We start from the raw sequence: 19,511 nt of genomic DNA on the forward strand, positions 1-19,511 counted from the left end.
CTAAACTTACCTAGCTCTTTACACATTAAGGTCTGAAAACTCTGCGTACTTTGAAATTAAAATATAGTTCTAGGTAGTTCAGAAATAGCCTGGAGATATATTTTGGGTCAAAATGCTGTGGTAGTCTTGTCTTTTTTGGTTCAGAGTGTCACCAAATAAGCCTCACGTTTCCTTCTTGTTTTACAGTTGATGTCACATTTATTATGTGTGACGAAAGATTATTATTATTATTTGGGTAGCCTTGACCACTGACCACCAAACGGAAGTACAGTGCATAGACAAATAGTTAGGCTACCTAAATTTGCCCGGAAATTATAGAGGAACACCTTCGTTCTCCATTTTCCAGAAGAATGGCAACACTTGGAAAGCAAATGTGTTTATTTTACAGTAGGCCTACAGCTAAATGAGAAGTTCATTGTGTTGTGAAGCACACAATATCGTTATACCAAAGAGGAGAAATGGAAAAGAGACGGACAGAGATAACAGACAGCTGAAGCTAAATGGCAGTATTTTAAAAGACTTCTACCCCAAAGTACAGTACATCCTAAATACTTATCAGGAAAAGGTGATTAAAAAGCCGATAAATAGAGGACAAACTCCTACCTTCTACTAATTTCCAACCTGCATATTGTGTGCCCTGCCCCTAGTGGTTCTTGCAATTGGCAGCAACTCTTGAACCTCACTGCTACAACAAAAACTATATGGACAAAAGTATTGGGACACCCCCTTCTTTAGAACAGAAAAAAAAACAAAAAAAACAAGGGGCCTCATTTATAAAGCGTGCGTACGCACAGATTTGATCTTATAGTGTGCGTACGCTTAAATCCACGCCAACGCTCATATTTATAAAAACGGTCTTTGACGTGGAAAAGTGCTTAGCTTCACGTCAGGGTCCGAGCAGACGTACGCACTTTTTATTGTCGGAGTAATGCAGAATTTTTCAAATGTAAGCTGTTCTTGCAGGTCGCTGTTCTAAATTATGATGATTGGTGATATTTTATATGTTAATGATATTAATTAGGAGTCGTTTACAAGGCAGAGAGCTGAAACCATTCAATTGCGCGCAAATTCAAGATAATTTGCAATTCATAGATTTCACATCTGAAATACGCGCGTACGCTCGTTTTCTGTTCGTATGTTCATTCTATGAATCGCACGTACGCATTTCTGAGAAACGATCGTAAGATCAAATTTAGGACGGTTTCTGCGCAACATTTTATAAATGAGGCCCAAGGTCTGCATTTAGGTGTTCAGCTGGGATTAGGACTTGGCTTTCTTGCAGACTAGTCAAGTTCTTCCTCAATCATTTCTTTTGAACCTTGCCTTGCAGAGGCATTGTCATGTTAGAATAAAAAAAAAAAGGTCCTGTCCAAACTGTTGCTATAAAATTAGAAGCACACAATTCCTCTATAATGGCATTATATGCTTTAACATTAAGATTTGTACTCATGGAAATTACTAAAGTAGTCAAACCTGTTCATTACAAGGGGGTGTCCCAATACTTTTGTCCATATAGTGTAGGCTACCTTTATAGACTAATCAGGTACATATCTGCCATACAGGCAGCTACAACAACCATTGTTGAATCACTTCTCTTAATAACACACTTTATTCACTAATTAACATTATATCATAAAAGTTGAATGAGAATATGCAAATTGAAAAAAAAAAAACATTTCAATGCATATAAATCTGCACAACCCTCATTTGTGAATAATTTTTATTCTAGTGTGTGGATGATGATTGTTATGTTATTTATTGCATTTGTATCACTAAAGAAAATGCACAATATATATATATATATTTTTTTTTTTTTTTTTTCACTTCACAATGCTTAATTGCAGTCAAGATGTTTATTTCTCATCTTATTCAAGCCTTTGTAATGCATTTCTGAAAAGGAACTTAAATACAAACTTTGCAAGTAACCTGCATACTGTACCTACACATTCACTGTGAGCCACAATGATGGGATCACTTCAGCATAACAGACACTTACATGACGTTATCCTCTCACATGAAAGTTCACAGAGGAAGAATGTTCAGGACCTCCACAACGTAATGTGGGCAGATGATGTTTTAGCACCGTTTCACCAAAAGGAGCGATGAAAACCATTACACAGCTGTCGGAGTCTCTTCCTTGAGTGTGGAAACAAGCCCTCCATATTCCAGAAAGGAACCGTTTGGTGCATACTGAGAAACCAGCAATAGAGATTTTAACATTTACCACTAGCTTCAAACAAAAGCATTTATTTTATGTGTTGAATGAAATGTGCACTGTATACGTAGCAGTTGCATTTTGTAGAAGACATCTAGAATGATTGCTTCTCTACAGATTAACTATGTGCCAATGTAATATTGTAAATCAACTTTTAAACAGGACCCCGTATTGCTTTACATAAAGCACTACAACATTCTTTAAATGACCTGATCCAAATCACTCAAAACGGACAGATACATTCAAAGTGGAAGGTTGAAAGCAGATCCACCTGGCGAGATGAATCCCATCAGCAGGAATACTTTTCAGTCCACTGATACAGTATGACGTCAGTCTGAACGTCCAGCGATTGCTGTTTTGGAATGTCTAGCATGCACACAAATTGAATGTTGTCTAATCAAACTTTCTCAATGAACGATTCATGCATACAGGCTGCTATTGTAAAGTGCCATTATAACAATAGTTTTAAATTAAAGATAAAACCTTGGACCATATATAGAGGGTTATGTCTCATTATATCACAAACATGGTATTTACAGGATCACATGTGCCTAATTATGAGAAAGGAATGGTCCCATTTAATCAGAATAAACAAACCAAACATACAAACCCTAAAAAATGCAGAGCAGATTAAAATTAAATCTTTTTGCACAATACAAAAAAAAATAAATAAAAAATAAACAGACCTTCAGCAACAAATGATGTGATATACAAACACCACTGTACATTACTGATGATCACTTATTGGCCAGTAGAGGGCAGTGATGTGCAATACCACAATGACAGTGTCATTTCAGACCACATATTCACCAAGGTATAAAAAGCATAAGTAATAATATTAGCAAACAATTCTTCACATTCAGGTCTACAGTGAAAAACACAGCAACCAAATATTGTAAAATGTCGAGATGCCTAGCGCAATGAACTCCTTTACAAATCACTGTCTTATACACTCACATATTGAGGAAGAAAAGAAAAAGAAAGAAAAAAACGCTTCCTGGGTAGAACATTTTGAGTCTCTATGGCTATGACCTGAAAATAAACACAAAAGCACAGACATGTTTAATGCTTAACCCTGAACAAAAAAAAATAATAATTACACAAACCAGTCTAAGACAGATTTCTGGTCTTTTTCAGGCTTTGTTTAAACTGGTCTTGTTGGTATCCCAGCTAGGCTAGTTGTGAGTGCCTAAAACCTGTTTGAAATCAGTAAACCAGACCAGCAAACCAGCTTAGGCTGTTTATAAGCAGTTTAGCTTATTTAGCAGTTTAGTCCTAGCTTCTTTTCACATGCTCTAGTTTAAAATAAGATCAAGAGTGAACCTCATAACCTCATAACAAGCAGACGTTAGGCTCAAACAAACAGCGCGCAAAGTCAATAAAACCCCAAGCTGACTGCTTTGAATGAACTTCACACAGTGGCCATGGCAAATTCTGCTCTCCGGGCAGCAGTCAGAGTGAAACATTCATTTGGTCTCGGTCCAAACTGCAGCCTCAGTGTCCCAAAATTTCATTCTCTCCGCCAGCGGTGACCCTGCACTCAGTAATGAGGAGAAAAGCAGTGCACAATACAATCAATGGTGCCATTACACTCTTGAGGTCAAACTGCAATGCTCTGAAATGACAAACAGCAGCATGGATCCATCTAGAACATATCGTTCCAAAGATCTGTGCCGACTGCTGAGCATTAATAAATCTTTGGCTGAATGTGAATATCCTGCTATGAGATGGATGTGAGAACCCTCATCCTCCCAAGTCTTTATTACTCCTGAGTTGAGAGCGAATGTGACAGAAAGTAAAGTCAAAGTGGCTTAGTTGTACCCTGTGCATTAGAAAGACGAAAATAGGAGAGTATCATTGCAGAACCTGATAGCACAGACACAAAATGGACATTTTCCTCAGCAGTATCAAAGTTTAAGATCCTTACTAACTAAAATTGCTTCTAGCTGTTCATTTATGACTGCAAACATGCTTATGATGAGACATAGACTATGTTACATATATATATATATATATATATCTATATGATAAAGTGTTTCTGAAATGAAACAAGCTTTGTTAACTGAAACTAAAGATGCTGTCGCATTAGCGCAATTTTGGCGAAACGTTGTGGGCCAAAGAGGGTAATTGTATATCGTGAAGTATGAAGCACAGAAAAGTCACACCAAGCAGGTCTCTGTTGGTCAACGTGGCAAATTCACAAGCAAAATCTGCAAGGGGAAATCAATCGCCCTCAAGCAAATAAATTCCAGATTGTGTGGATTCTTAACCGGATTTTGCCCGTGAAAATTCGCCCAAAAACGGTAAATGTGATCGCATCTTAACACTGATCAAAGAGAGAACAGAAAACCAAATCTTCAAGCGGATGTAGCAAAAACACATCATTTGGGGACATCAAAGCTGACATTCGGCTGAGAAGTGCATACACACTCTACCTTGCGAATGACACTTCTATTCTCTCTCTGAGTATGTGACTGTTTGAAGGCAAGCATGAGAATCTGGCTCTGAGAATGAGGGAGGTAGAGACTTTGCTTCGGTTGCGATCGTCTAATCGACTCCCCAAAGTGTTTGCTCCTACAATCTGTTCCCCTTCTGCTGTCAGTCAGTCGTGGCGCCAACCGAGCCCAACCAATTCAGACACGCTGTCCCACTCTCTCTCTATGACATCATCACTTCCACACGTGTGATCCAAGCACTGGATTTGAACCGGGAGCAGCCTCACCGCCCATGGGTTGCCCATATCCCATCATGTTATTGGCACCATAGAAATTCATTCCTGCCATGTGTTGAGTCATCTGTGAGATAGACAACAGAAACGGTTATTACAGGCAATTAACAGAAAACAATGATCACACTGCTATTTGTTGATTTCATTTTGTTTTCCCTCATGTTGCATGAGGAACAGATGAAATTGAAATCTCTATTAACTGAAATATTATGTTAACACCCATACGAGTAAGAACAATACTACTCAAAAGTTTGGAAAGTTTTGTTTTGATATCATTTTTGATAGAAGTCTCTTATGCTCACTAAAGCAGCAATTTTCATAATCATAAATACAGCAAAAATAGTATTAATATTTTCAAGAAACATTACCTATTATCAATGTTAAAACAGTTCAGCTTAATATTTGTGTGTAAACTGACATTTTTGTCAGGAATATAAATAGAAAATTCAAAAGAACAGCATTTATTTGAAAATGGAAAAAATTTGTAACATTATAAATGTCTTTATTTTTTTCAAAATTTCAACTCACTGATAAGTGAGTGGCAGTTAGGACCTCACAAACTGCATATCAGTGAATAAGAAACCAAACTATATAATTTACATTTAAAATACAATATAGCTTATGAGTCTTATGGATACTTTTATTATGCTTTTGCGGGTTTTTTGAAGCTTGAAAACTACAGTCTCCATTCATGATAAATACATGGGAAAAAAACTGTACATTCTTCAAAATACCTTCTTTTGTGTTCCACAGAAAAAAGTCTGTCGTACACGATTGGAACAACATGAGGGTGATTTAACTTAACTCTGTAACTTAATGACGACAGAATTTTAATTGTAAAATCTTTATAACGTGTGTTCATGCAGTAACAAACTCAAAAATGGATTTGATCACTGAACAAAGCATAAAATGTTTGTTGTTTCAAATCAGCATGGTGATTGTGATTTCGGTGCTTGTTACCTGGCTGATGTTCCACTGCAGCTGTTGGGCCTGCTGTGCACCATATGCCTGCTGAGGAACTGCTGCCATGCTTCCCATCATCCCATTCTGCATTCCCATTACGCCCCCCTGCACCCCTGCCATGTACGGAGGCGCAGCTGCCACTCCGGTGTGCGGCATGACACCTGCCTGTCCCAGTATGTTCATCTGTGGAGCCATCATAGGCCCCATCATGCCCTGCTGGGCACCCAGGGCCTGGTATTGGCCGTATCCTGCAGCAGGGACATAGCCCATCTGGGCTGCTCCCATGTACATGCCAGCTAAAACAGAAACCGATAAACATGCATAAACAGTACAAAGCGACAGAAAACATTTCAAATATGCTTTCATCCTGAAGCTAATCTCACCATGAGCAGCCATGTTTGTTGGTGGTGCCGTACTGCCATACAGGGACAAGATTGAGTCCTTAGACATCTTTTTTCCGCCGTCCTCACTTTTGGAGGGGGGATCCAGGAACAGGCTGAGGTTTTCCGGCACTGATGCTGCTACCCGTCCAGTGGGCATGGACCCTGAGCTAGGCTACAGTGGGGAAAAAACCCCCCAAAAAAACAAACACTTAAACTACTTGGTTGCATTGCATGCATTAATCACTCAATAGATGGATCCAAGATTGTCAAAGGACAGTGAGAATGAAGTGAAAATCTCTACCGTGCTCCTGGAGGAGTTTGAGCTGCTGACAGCAGCAGGCAGAGAGCTAAAGAGGTCGAGGGCGGGACTGAGTTCAGTGCTTGGTTTGCCATTGGACATGGTAGCTTGAGGCGAAGGGGCATCTGAGAAAGAAAGTTTCAACATCAAGCATCTATATAGTGATTGTACTGATGTGTATGGTGTGTTTGTTAGCTTCTTACCTAGTCCTAGTAAGTCATTAACTGACTGTGACTGCTTTGGACTGTTTCTGAATTGTTGTGACTCGTCTTTTTTCTATATGACAAACAAACATGCGTTAATGATGGAAACAACATTTTGTTATTTAAATGAGAGTCGTTCAGACAAGACGTCAATTTGAAGCTCAACTTGGAAGGCGTCTTTAGAAATTTCTAATGTGATTTTAAAATGAAAATGTTTTGTTCAGTTTATGTATATGGGTGTGCAGTATATGGTTAGAACAAAACATGAAAGTCTCTTTAAATATTATTAACCACAGTTTTACTCGGAAATCAAAAACTGCTATTCTAGGAATTCCAGAAGGAACGCATGGCTTAAAAAAATTATCTTCTAGGTTTTATGTCTATAAAGTAGTGGTTCTAAAACAGGGGGCCAGGCCCTCAATATGACTACGAAGTATTTCAATTAATATATTATTATTATTATTATTATTAATATTAAAATAATTCAATTCTAATCTAAATTAGAAAGATTAAAAAAGCACATTAAATCAAGATGTAAAATTACATGTATTTCTTTATTACAATATTATTTATTATAATAAAAATAATAAATAATACAAATTACAAAATAAAATAATTTCACAAATGCAGAGACCCACCAGCTTCATCTTTTCAAAAACAACAGGAGCCTCTTTCGTCACAGTCGCACTCTTTTCTTTCTGACAACGTAAAGAAAATTACATTTTATTTTTTACAAAATCAAAGTAAAAGAGAAAATTACAATGACAATTTTTAATTTCAGCATCTCAGGACTTACCCTGAAGGACTGGATGTCAATGCATTTATCCATATATTTCTTCTTATCATATTTGTCACGGATAAAAATCTCAGCAGCTCTGTCAGGTGTAGCTTAAGGAAACCTTTAACATGAGGGGAGAATAAGCTTAAACATGCATGCACACACATGCTGTATATAAGTGCTAAAGGATACTGGTCTGTCTCTGGGCGCTGGAAGCACTCCGGTAAAAAGGCCTCGTATAGTCGCCGAGCTTTGGCATTCCCCATCTCCTGAACAGACTGAGCACAACACAAACACATGCAAATCAATCAGCCATGTACATAGATCATACATAAATGTGGCCCTTTCTACTGGAAACCTTGATCCATAAAGCTTACCTGTATCTGCTCATGAGTCCACTGGTCCAGGTTTACAGATTTAACTCGTGATATGTGCACGCCAAGATTACGATGGATTCCCGCACAGCGGATACAAATGAAGATTCCAAGATTCCAGGATGCCCACCTGGGACCTAATGGGCAAAGAAAACTACAGTTTAATCTGCTTAAAAAAAAAATGATAGAAATAGCCTAATTAATACTGAAATGTCACTTCATTACATCTTTAAAAAAAACTTTAATTTGATCAATCTTCATGGAAGAGTAATTAATTTCCCGGAATTATTCAAAAGTTATTTTTAAATTGTGATAATGTCACAAAATTTGACTAACATTCAATTTTATGAAGTTACACAATTGCAGATGGTGTCACATATCATTATGTTTTAAAATTCAACAAATTCCTCTTCCTGTGGGGTGTGGTCAATTCAATTCAAATGCCATTCTGTGAATTGAAAGCGAGCCAGTTCTCAAAATCAGAATTCAGCCTGGCTGAAGCAATTTAATGAGTCAGTGAAGGAGAGAATGGACAGAAAAACACAGACAGAAGGGAGCGAGAGATAGAGGGAGCCTGCCGAGGAGTGATATTTACATTCTCCTGCTTGGCATTAGAAGAGAAAATAAGAAGCTTCACGCACTGCAATGACTAATCCAGTTTGAGCAGTCATGTGGACACGCTGGCACAACGCTGATAACACACACCCACCAGCCCCTGCAGCATCTGTAGTCCTTCCCACTGCTCTTAAATCACACGTGTATGAAGACACAGGCATGATAAAGCCCACACTACCTTCAACAAAGTCATATAAATCAGAACCAGGCCTCAAGGTGCATATATATGTGCTGTTATCACCATCTACTTCAAACACATTATGTAACTGTACTCTCCTGAGACATGAGCTAGCTTCAAAGACAATGCCTAAGACGGTCTCTGAGCACAAGTATCCAGCTTTCCTGCTGACGCAATATTAGTTTTAGCCAATAGGTGGCAGCACCACATTAAGTTATTGTTCTGGCTGGTCTCCTGATGTCATGTCACAGAGGATTGTTGTGGCAACATTTCTGCTTAATTGCTTAGAGCTCTCTGGAACAAGCACACCGCATCCTGGGACGGTCATACCTGCTGTTTACACAGTGCACCTGCTGTGCTTATATTCATCTGAGTGGATCTAATTTGACACAAAATAGACAGTTTGCCTCTAACCTTGAGTAAGCATCAATATGGCACGCCCATGGGCCGTCCGCTGACAGTCTCATGCGTATTGCATACAAAACTCAAAAGCACTTTTAAAAATAACAAGCTCCATTCAGATTGCGAGGATTGTGCGGAAGAAGTAACTGGATTTGACAAAGTCTGCTTTGCATTAAATCTCTGAAAAATGATCAGTTTTGTTTGAGTAGGAAAGGAAACAGAATCATTTTAACGATTCCATTTGTTCAGCAATTCTATGGAATTATTCTTTTAGTAGTTTAAAAAACAACAACACTTTTATTCAGTAAGAATTAATTCAATTGATCAAAAGTGAGAGTAAAAACTTTAACAGTAAAAACATTTTAATATTTATTTTTCAAATTCTGTTCTTAAGAACTTCCTATTTATTAAAAGAATATTTTAAAATGTACCATAGTTTCCACAAAAATGTTAAGCAGCACAGCTGTTGTCAATGATAATGTTAATTTGCACCAAATTAGCATATTAATGATTTCTGAAAGATTATGTGACACTGACGATGTAGTAGCTTCTGAAAATTTAATTTCGCCTTCACAGAAATTACATTTTTTTAAAAATAGTAAAATAGAAAATGGCTATTTTAAATTATATTAAAAATACAATATGTTATTATAAAAACTGGTTAAACTTTATTTCAAGGTGTCCTTGTTACAGTGTAATTATACATTTATGTACTGAGTAATATTAATTAACTACATGTTCTTACTATATGGTTATGTTTTGGTTTAGGGTTACTTGCATGTAATTATGCACAATTAAGTGTTATTATAATAGTAAGTACATGTAAAGTGTAACAAGGACACCTTAAAATATAAAATAAAGTGTTACCTAAAAATCTAATATTTTTGAACAGTAAACAATATGATAGCATATATTATTCATGAATATTTGTAAAATATTACTGAAAAAAACAATTTCTAATTTAAATTTTCAATTAAATTTTCTAAGTTATACATGTGAAATAAGTACAAATAAATGAACTAAGAAAAGCACAACTGGACATCTGGTTGAGCCAAATAACATACATTCATTTATTTATTGCACTATTCTATTATTGTGCTTTTATCTGATGCTATTTCAGATTCACTCACCCCTAAACAGCACATAAAAAAAATAAACTGTGGTTGGGTGTTGTAAATGTCGGTCAGACGGTCTCTTCCTGTCTAAGTGGGCGGAAGTGGACCAGTCCTGTATTCTGGAAATCAATGGCGAGACCAGCTAACCTTGTTTGTTTTATCAGTTTCTTTGTGCCAAAAAAGCTGGGAAAACCAAAATCCAATCATGAAATCTGAGCTCTGATATTTATTCTGCTATAAATGTGTTGATGGAGCACCAGGGCTTGGGTTTACGTCTGCAGTATGCTCACGGTCACACTCACTCTAATGTGAGATGGCCCTGTGCCAGAGGAAAGGGATATTCCCAACGGGACGCATGCTGGTTCGCTGCAGCTGTATGAAACACAATTTTCATGAGCTCTTGTGTGCTGTGGGCCTCTTTAGATTACCTATTCATCCTCCACCTACAAATATCCCTCCTCTCTCTCTCTCTCTCTCTCTCTCCCGCTGAACCCTGCATGGCTAAGGGGTAATCAGCTTGAGCGGTATTACTGGAGGACGTCAGCTCAAGCACAGTGAGAGAGAGAGTGTTTTCATGTGGGATAGAGGAAGGACTGAAGAACATGTGCGGCTGTAATAAACAGTCATGTGGAGTCAGGCAGGTTTCAGCGTGAAGCACAAAAGAGATGCATAACGGAACAGAACAGAGAGATTCGCACATGCAGATCACACTTATCAGCCTGTTAGAGAGAAGCACCAGTAAGAGCCCGAGGAAGGACACATGCCAAGCCACCTGTTTATTAGTGGTACTTGCTAAACCAAACATCACAATGCTTGTACTTACAGTTTAGGATTTGAACCGGTGGGAAAATCATTCTGCAGTGTTAATTGTTATGGATATGATACCTTGAAAAGGCATTTTATAGATGAGATGCGTGTTGTTTTCTTTCTATTTGATTAGGATTATGATTTTTGACCCGGTAGATGAGCAAAACATCCCACTAGACTTACACTAGAGGAGAGCTTGAGTCTTACTCAGATCAACCTAGCAGCAACTGTGTACCAAAATAAGAAAGGGAAATTATTTTAGGGACATTAAGGATGGCCTGATAGTCCAGGACGAGTGTAAGAGAGTTGTGTACACATACATGTGCTTTTAGGTGTGTTTTTTGTGGTGGGCACAATAGCAGAGAGGAATGAGTATGAGGAATGAGACCACCAGAACGTTGGATTTTGTGTTTTATTAAACATTGTTATCCAGTAGCTGGCTAACACAGACAAGATTTTTTTTTACTTGAACTTTCTGGTGATAAATACAGTATAAGTTTATAAATAAAAAAAATAATAATTATTATTATTATTATTATTATTATTATTATTATTATATATATATATATATATATATATATATATACACATATACACACACACACACACACACACATTATTTTGTTCTTGATTTATAAATACATTAAAATATGAAAAATATATTATGTACTTTAAATAAATGTTTACTTAATATATTTATTAAATATAATATTAATATTTATGGGATAAAAATAAAAATATTCAGCTTTTATGTACATTCCTATTAATTTTATACATTTATTACAAATAATCATATTTACACATTACTTTTCAAAAGTTTGGGTTCGCCAACTCCATGTGTTTATTTGATCTGTGTTTATTTGATCAAAACACAGTAAGAACAGTAATCATGTAAAATATTTACAAAATTAGAAATAATTGTTTTCTATTTTATTATACTTACATTTACATTTACAAGTAATTTATTCTTGTGATGTCAAAACTGAATTTTCACTAGGCGTTACTCCAGTCTTCAGAGTCACATTATCCTTCAGAAATCATTCTAATAGGATGATTTGCTGCTCAAAAAATGTTATTGTTTTTATTATTATTATTAATGTTGAAAAGTCGTGCAGATTAAAAACAATGTATTACAATTGCATAAAGTATTCTTTGACAAATACAAAGTTCAAAAGAACAGCATTTATTTGAAATATAAATTTCCTAACAATGTAAATGTCTTTTTTTTTTTGTCCCCAAACTTTTGAATGGTACTGTATAGTGTAAAATGTTGCTAAAATCGTATGTAGGCAGATAAAAATCTGAGCTACTGGCAGAGACAGTTTTAAATATGGAGCCCTGCATTTCCTTGACACACTCCAGGCAACTGTTGATCCACAAGAAAGAGTGAACACCTTCCCCTCCAGCTTGACAGGAGTCTTTTTACAGTGTCTGTGTGGAGATTTACAGGGCCGCGAAGCTGTCGTAATGTTGCTGTTAAAGTTACATTAACATGCTGTGATCTACAATGTGTTCCTCTGACAGACAGCACGCTAGTCTGCCAAAAGAGGGGTGCAAGAAAAGACGCATGAGAGAGCTCCTGAACCAAACAACAAGAAAAAAGACCAACAGGACCCCTCAGAAGAAAAACATGGACTTTGGTTGGTCCTGCTGTGAGAGGATGTGTACCAAACAAACATGGAACCACACACACACACACACACACACACACAGATGGTGGACACACTCTCTTTAATACATAGAAACTAGACAAACCTGTTCAAGATGCATTAAGCCACATGGATCAACACGTCACAAAACAAGAATCTGAGAAGCTCTAAATGGATTCTGTACTAAGAAAGGCATTATGGGGGAAATCACAGACCGGGCTGTGAACTAAAGACCCAGTTTCTCCAAATGGGTTGAGGGATTCTTGGCCTATCAGGCTGCCAGTTTTTCTGGGAACTGCAGGGCTTCTCCTATCGCAAAATAACCAGAGGACATGAACCGACTCTGGCACTCAGAGCAGATGGACTTCTATTCAGGATGAAAATTCATAAAGACAGGCCTTGTTCTTAACTACGTAGACATGAACTCTCTGTCTGTGAGCGGCAGTATTAGGACTGCAGTCTGACTCTCGTGCTAATCTCCAAAGCCGACACAACACCTGGAGAACAGGGCCGGTTGAAGCTCTGTTATGTTGTCTCTTATTAATGGAGGATGTCTGCAACGCCTAGCAGTAAAGATACAACAATACTAACACCAACCTTTAAACCAAGTATTAATTCACAGAGCCATTTTGTAAGTGTGCCAAAGCAGTACCCACTCAGGTCAGACCCTGGGAATGTGCAGACTACAGGCAATAAAGTTCAAATTTCCAGACATTCTATTTAAATGTGGGCTGCCAAAGGCAATGTGTTATCTTGTCAAATTCAAGGTGAATGTGAACTGCAAAAATTATTGTGGCCCGAAATAACAGCCTGATGCAGATTCAAAAGAACCCCCCACCACCTATATTTATACTTAGCCTATAATTTATATATTCATTCTAATTCCCTTTATTCATCCTAATTTTGTGATATTAGTCCTATCGGTGCTAAATAACAAAATAAAGTCTCAAAAAAGGTTGTCAAAATGACTTCAGGACCAATTTCTCTGTCAGCTGAATGAATTTACCGGACAACCCTGTATTTGTCAGTCTTAGTGTGGAGGGACAAACACTGACATTTCAGATTCGGATGGGAATTAAAAAAAAAAAAAACGATGTAAAAAATGATCATTAAAACAGATATCTTTATTATTTATTTTTCTTTTTATTATTATTTTTGCTTTGTTTCTTTCTATGCAAGATAATGTATTAAATTAAAACTACTTGAGTGTAAAAAATGTTATAAATCATATTAAAAGGAATAGTTCACCCAAAAATGAACATTTTGTCATCATTTACTCACCCTCATGTTGTTCCAAACCTGTATAGGTTTATGTCTTATGTTGAAAACACACACACACAAAAAAAAAAAAAAACATTTTGAAGAACCAAACAGTTTTTCGGAGTACAGTAAATTATGACAGTATTTTCATTTTTGGGTATCTCCTTAACACTAAAAGTTCATTGAGTATTTACTGTCTTAACATCTTAAGATCATGCTTTAGATCAATTGTTCATATTTTATAGTTTATTTTGCCTCTTTATCAATGTTCCTGATCTGTAGAGAGTATTGAATACTTACACAGTAAAGTGAAGAGCATCATGTGGCAACCAAATAATAAAGAATAAAAGCCTTTCATTCATTCTTTAGTTGTGCATCAGCTACTAGAAATAACTACTGTGTAACACAAACAATATTACAAAGGGATAGTGATGTTTCCAGCACATGATGCAGCTCACACAGAATCAACATCAGATACAACCTATTAAAAATGATCAGAAACCAAAAGGAGGGTCTTTGTAAATACATTCAACTGGTATGCTCCTGTTTATTAGACACCATTACATCCATTTTCTCATTCACAGACAACATCTAGTTTGTTTAGTTCATGAATTTAGAGATATGAGTTGCTGAGGAGTGCATCACAGTAGAGAACAGAAGTTTTTGAAAACGTACCTATACATACAATTCACTGCAGTTTCCAGCTAAAATGACCACTATAGTGCCAGTAAAACACTAACAACTTTTATTACTTTTCACACAAATTGTAATTACGGGACCAATTATTTTGTGTGGTTTCTTGCCCAATAAAACACTTTTAACAGTGCATGATTTGTAAACATGATTGCATTACATCACTCCATTTGATTGGCTTTTCTGATGAAGTAAAATTGCTCGGTAGTTCACCTAGTACAGCACTGCACTTGCGGTCCTGAACACTCAAAACACAAGCCACAATAAAAGAGGCCAAGCACTTACAGAAGCAAGCTGAAAATGTTTTTATTTCAAGTTTGCTTTCATTAACACTTGATTACGTTGGTAGGGAAGGGTTTAATAGGTGCTACGTATTTTGTGTTACTTTTAAATGCAAAATAACATTCTAGTGACATTTGACATCTATAGTGACACTAGCAGTAACAAAACATTTTGTAGAAATATTGCAATAGGCACATTTTTCCAATGAGCCTGGGTAGGAAAAGAAGCACACTGGCTTCTCAGTGAGAGAGTGAGAGGGTCTATAAGGGACAGCCATCGTGTCCTCCAGCATCACATCCTCAATCCACTCCAGCCTCCACGGCAATATCTCCATGACAACCGCAGAACAAGAGAATGCAAATGAGAACACCAAGGTGTTCTGGGAGAAAAGGTCACACGTAAAACCACTTCCGTTCTCTAATTTCCATTTCATTCAGCTGTTTAAACACAGACTGTCCCCCACATACAATTAAACTGCCACTAAACAATGAAATAAAGGAACTGAAAGGACCACACACAATGAGAAACAGATAAGTGTAAACAATGACAGAAGTGAAGGTAAGAAATAGCCCTTTAATGGGAGATACGCACAGTTCCTGCTGTTCCAGCAGCACAATGAATCGATCGTTAAAAAGACGGCATCAGTTGAACTCCAGAGAATATTATACCTACTTGTATTACCTCCATGATTGCAGCTCAACTTTAAATTACAGACTACTGAAAGTGAGCTTCAGCCAAAACAGGAAGAAACAGGTACCTAGTTCCTAGCTATACTGTAAAACTCAGTTACTGTAGCTTCCTGCCACAACAACACAACATCTGGGCTTATTTCTGAGTGTGCTTACAATAGTTTACCATGAACAAAAAATGCATTTTTAATAAATGTTCATGCAATTTTCATGACCGGTGAGAAACATTCATGCTCAGGTGTGGCATAAAAGTTAATTGTGTGCCCTGCAGTCAAAACACATGGCACAACACAATACTCTGTCTATCACATGACACTCTTCAACAATAAGAACAATCTTCCCTATTATGCACAACTCTTGTATGCTATGGAAACTGTGTAGCCTGTAAAGAGAAACACAGCATTATTTCCACACCTAAAACTGTTCAGCACAAGTTGCTAATTAGATCTTTGAACCACCTGCCCTATTCAGATGTGCGAAGGCATAGTACCACTACAGCAAAGTGCTATACAGAGAAGCAGTAATGAGTTCAAAATGCACAAAATGTCAAAGTCAAATGCCAGTTAACCATTAAACACAATTTCTGCCACAGTTTAAACATAAAATACAGTTTGTTTGTTTTTTCTATGTGAGCAAAGTCCGCATTTGTACATGTGAAAATGACTCGTAGCATGAATAGTCTAAACTGTTAGCCTTGCTTGTCCACTGCAAGCTACTGTTTACAAGACTCTGACATGGAGCTGTAACTGAATTTCACTGCTTGTAGGATCGTTTCCTTTCTTTCAAAGAAAGGAAATGGTGTGGCTGTACTACACATGTAGGCTACTACAAAAGGAACAAATGTGTTACACAACCAAGTGGCACATTCAAAGCAAGTAGTGGAGCATTCAAATAGGACAGAGTGCAACTGGAATACCGTTGAGAGAGGACATGAGAAGTTTTGGGTGTCCTCAAGCTCAGTACAGGGCAGTATACAAGACAGGGAGGGCTGGGAACAGATTACATCTGACCAATAGCAGCTGGCCTCTCAGAATAAGGAGAAGGGCAGAACTGTGTCCCTTAAGGGCTGGAGGTCAAACAGGGAAGTCTGCCAACATAAAGTGTTTGACAAGCAGAATCACAGAAGCAGCATAGGTTGGCCAGCGGATCTGTGTATGTGTGTACTGTGATTTGTGCAGTGTTGTGCAACACAAGTTAATGTGAAATTTAACCACAACAGCAATATCTTCAAATGCAATCTCAAACTGAAAACAAATGTTGTTTCAACTCTTTATCCCATGGCCAAATCAATACAGTGGTTATTTAGAAAAATAAAAAATGAAAATAAATAAACAAAAAATAAAATAAAATAAACATAAGAAAGCAAATAAATAAATAAATCATATCTATAAGCATTAAGAACTGACCAAAAAAAAAAAAAGTGCTGATGCAAGAATTAGTTGCAAAAACAGCTGAATTGCACAAGGCCTACTACTTCCACTAGTGTTTTCTATTGCTTATACCTTGTAGTTTACAAAGTGGGAGGATGAATGATAAATCTGCTTTGTTGTTTTTTTATGCATGCGAAAAATGTTTCCTGTTGTCTCTTAGTAGACACGTGATTTAATAAAGCATAATAACTGTATTTTTGTCTAGTGACACCTGCACCTGCAACACACCTGCACAAATAATATGTGTGCGCAGATAAATCACTCCAGACTAACGGCGATTCATTAACGTGAATCGGTTCTTTCAAACAGTTCTTTTCAAAGAACTAGTATGAAAACGATTCAGGTAATTGTTTTAATGTTTGGACTTTAGCATGTCATCACGTTGGCCTTTTTATGCTACGAAACATTTTAATGAGGCCATCGAGACATATTCCTGTTATGATTTTTAATTAAAAGTTTTGATAATAAAGGTGTTTATTATTTCATATGCGTCCCAATTCCGTGTAGCCAACCAGCTTATTAAAAAAAAAAAAAAAGTCTTTTTAGAACGTAAACAAAATTGGGATTTACGTTAAACAATATTAACACCTCGAAGATGGCAAGAGTTTTGTAAAATGCTATTTTTAAACCAACTCGTTTTAAAGTTGAAAAAAAAAAACAATCAAGTCATACTCGTGTTTACTGTCAATTTTGTAGCATATCTCTCTCAATAACCTACTGTTGGATCTCAAGAGACAATTCTTAGTACAGTGAGCGAGTTGTTTCCACGTGATTCGGGGCTGTGCTTCATGAAGCCTAAGCAGATTGTAGAAACGACTGGCACTAACTGTCTCTACAATAAACTGGCTTAACTACAAGCCTTTTGGGAAACGTGCAACCCAGACCGGTTCAACCGATTCATCCAAAAGATCCGATTCGTTCACGAATCGAACATCACACCAACCAAACTGATGTAAAACACTCAGGGCCTAACTCTCACACACAAACACTGAACATAAACTCAATTTCTAACAATTTATTTTTTATTTGTCCAGTTCAAAGATACTGTGAAATATGAATCTTACCTTTGGCGTGACAATCAGCGCAAAACTTGTTTTCCTCTAACGCGAGAAGAGATGTGAGAACAGCCTGATAGCGGTCAATGTCTTTGACTGATTTACCCGTCATCTTCAGAAATCAGTATCTCACTGCTATACCTGCTCCGTAATAAATACTCCAACGCCGCTGAGAAGATGTTGAGATGTTTGTCCGTAAATGAAACACACCGGGAAGCGGATCGCTGACTGTCACAACCGGCTGCTGCTGCTGCAGATGAAGAGACAAAACACACTACTGTACCGCTGGCTTCCGCTAATCTTACCAGGAAGAGGAAAAGGCATTGAACCACTGCTCATATAAAAACAACACCATATTTCTCGCTGTACATTCGCTGGTCCTTGACACCCAACTTTCCACCCGCAGTATCAGAGACACATATCGAGCACACTTGAGTAACGCTATTACTCTCGCTTAGTCACCGCACTGCCGGTGTTGTGCCTGCTTCTGGTCGGCAGACATGTGCTGTTTAAAACATTCAGTGTCTAAAAAAAATCGCACAACTAAATCCAGCATCTGATAATCTGACAACTGCGGTCGTGATGTTCGCTGTTCAATGATGTGAATTACAACCTCTTTGTGTAATCTCTAGAATATGGGAAACTGCGCCACCCTGCGGCGAGAAACGGCGCTGCGGACATCCGTGTAACATTCATTCATGTTCGTGTTGGATCATTTCTTAGTAGCCAACTAGAGGTTTTGAGTCAAAAGTGAAATTACTCAAATATTTGTTTGATACAAATATTGCTTTCAAACATTTAGCATTTTTTTTTTACTTTGTCCTATATAGATTTAAACAAAAAGGTTGAAAATGTGTTCTCAGTGTTTTTTTTATTATTATAGTTATTTTGTTTCATGTGTTAAAATGTATTAATAACAAAGATTGTGACAATGATTGTGTTCAATGATTTTTTTAGTCTTTACATTTAGTTTAAAAGCCCATTATAGATTATTATAAGGGCAGATCCCACTGTCACAGCTAATTATATATTAGTGTTGTTATCGTTAATTGAAATAAAATACAATATAAATATAAAATTAGATAAGATTAGAAATGCAGCTATGGCGACTAAATTAAATAAGTCTAATTTGAAGTTACTAAAAAAAAACTAAAACTGAAATAAAAATTCATGAACATTACATATAAATGTTTAAAACAAACAAAATCTAAAAAAAAATGACAAAAACATTCAACAAAATTACTAATATTTAAACTAACATTAAAATAAATGAATAAAAACACAATTAAAATTAATAATAAAAACTAACACTAATTTAAAATATTAATAAATGCTATGTTAGTATATTAGTAATACTGAAATGACACACAAAATGTCATGTGTTTGACCTGTAA

At 36.7% G+C, this 19,511-nt stretch overlaps 1 protein-coding gene across 2 annotated transcripts; it reads right to left on the reverse strand.

Moving 5' to 3' along the window:
• Window positions 1-1,844: 1,844 nt before the first annotated feature.
• smap2 (small ArfGAP2) lies at window positions 1,845-18,752 on the reverse strand. Of its 2 annotated transcripts, XM_058754391.1 has the most exons (11): window positions 18,470-18,752; window positions 18,127-18,367; window positions 7,946-8,079; window positions 7,761-7,846; window positions 7,587-7,665; window positions 7,429-7,488; window positions 6,791-6,863; window positions 6,591-6,712; window positions 6,290-6,461; window positions 5,904-6,202; window positions 1,845-5,010 (listed from the first exon to the last, which is right to left on the reverse strand). In XM_058754391.1, the coding sequence occupies exons 2-11, from the start codon at window positions 18,227-18,229 to the stop codon at window positions 4,885-4,887; spliced, it is 1,254 nt and encodes a 417-aa protein (XP_058610374.1). In that variant the 5' UTR covers window positions 18,230-18,367; window positions 18,470-18,752; the 3' UTR covers window positions 1,845-4,884. The 2 variants fall into 2 exon arrangements, with proteins under 2 accessions (XP_058610374.1, XP_058610373.1); XM_058754390.1 differs by having other exon boundaries at window positions 18,127-18,751.
• Window positions 18,753-19,511: the final 759 nt, after the last annotated feature.

This window comes from Onychostoma macrolepis, chromosome 19 (genome assembly GCF_012432095.1).
Source record: "Onychostoma macrolepis isolate SWU-2019 chromosome 19, ASM1243209v1, whole genome shotgun sequence".
In the NCBI taxonomy this organism is placed as follows: Eukaryota; Metazoa; Chordata; class Actinopteri; order Cypriniformes; family Cyprinidae; genus Onychostoma; species Onychostoma macrolepis.

Excerpts from the sequence above, each read along its gene's own strand:
- smap2 (XM_058754391.1), bottom strand. The coding sequence starts at position 18,229 with ATGACGGGTAAATCAGTCAAAGACATTGACCGCTATCAGGCTGTTCTC. Across the intron at positions 7,666-7,760 it reads CAGCGCCCAGAGACAGACCA|AGCTGCTGAGATTTTTATCC; the intron begins GTATCCTTTAGC and ends TACACCTGACAG. Across the intron at positions 6,203-6,289 it reads AACAAACATGGCTGCTCATG|CTGGCATGTACATGGGAGCA; the intron begins GTGAGATTAGCT and ends TTTCTGTTTTAG.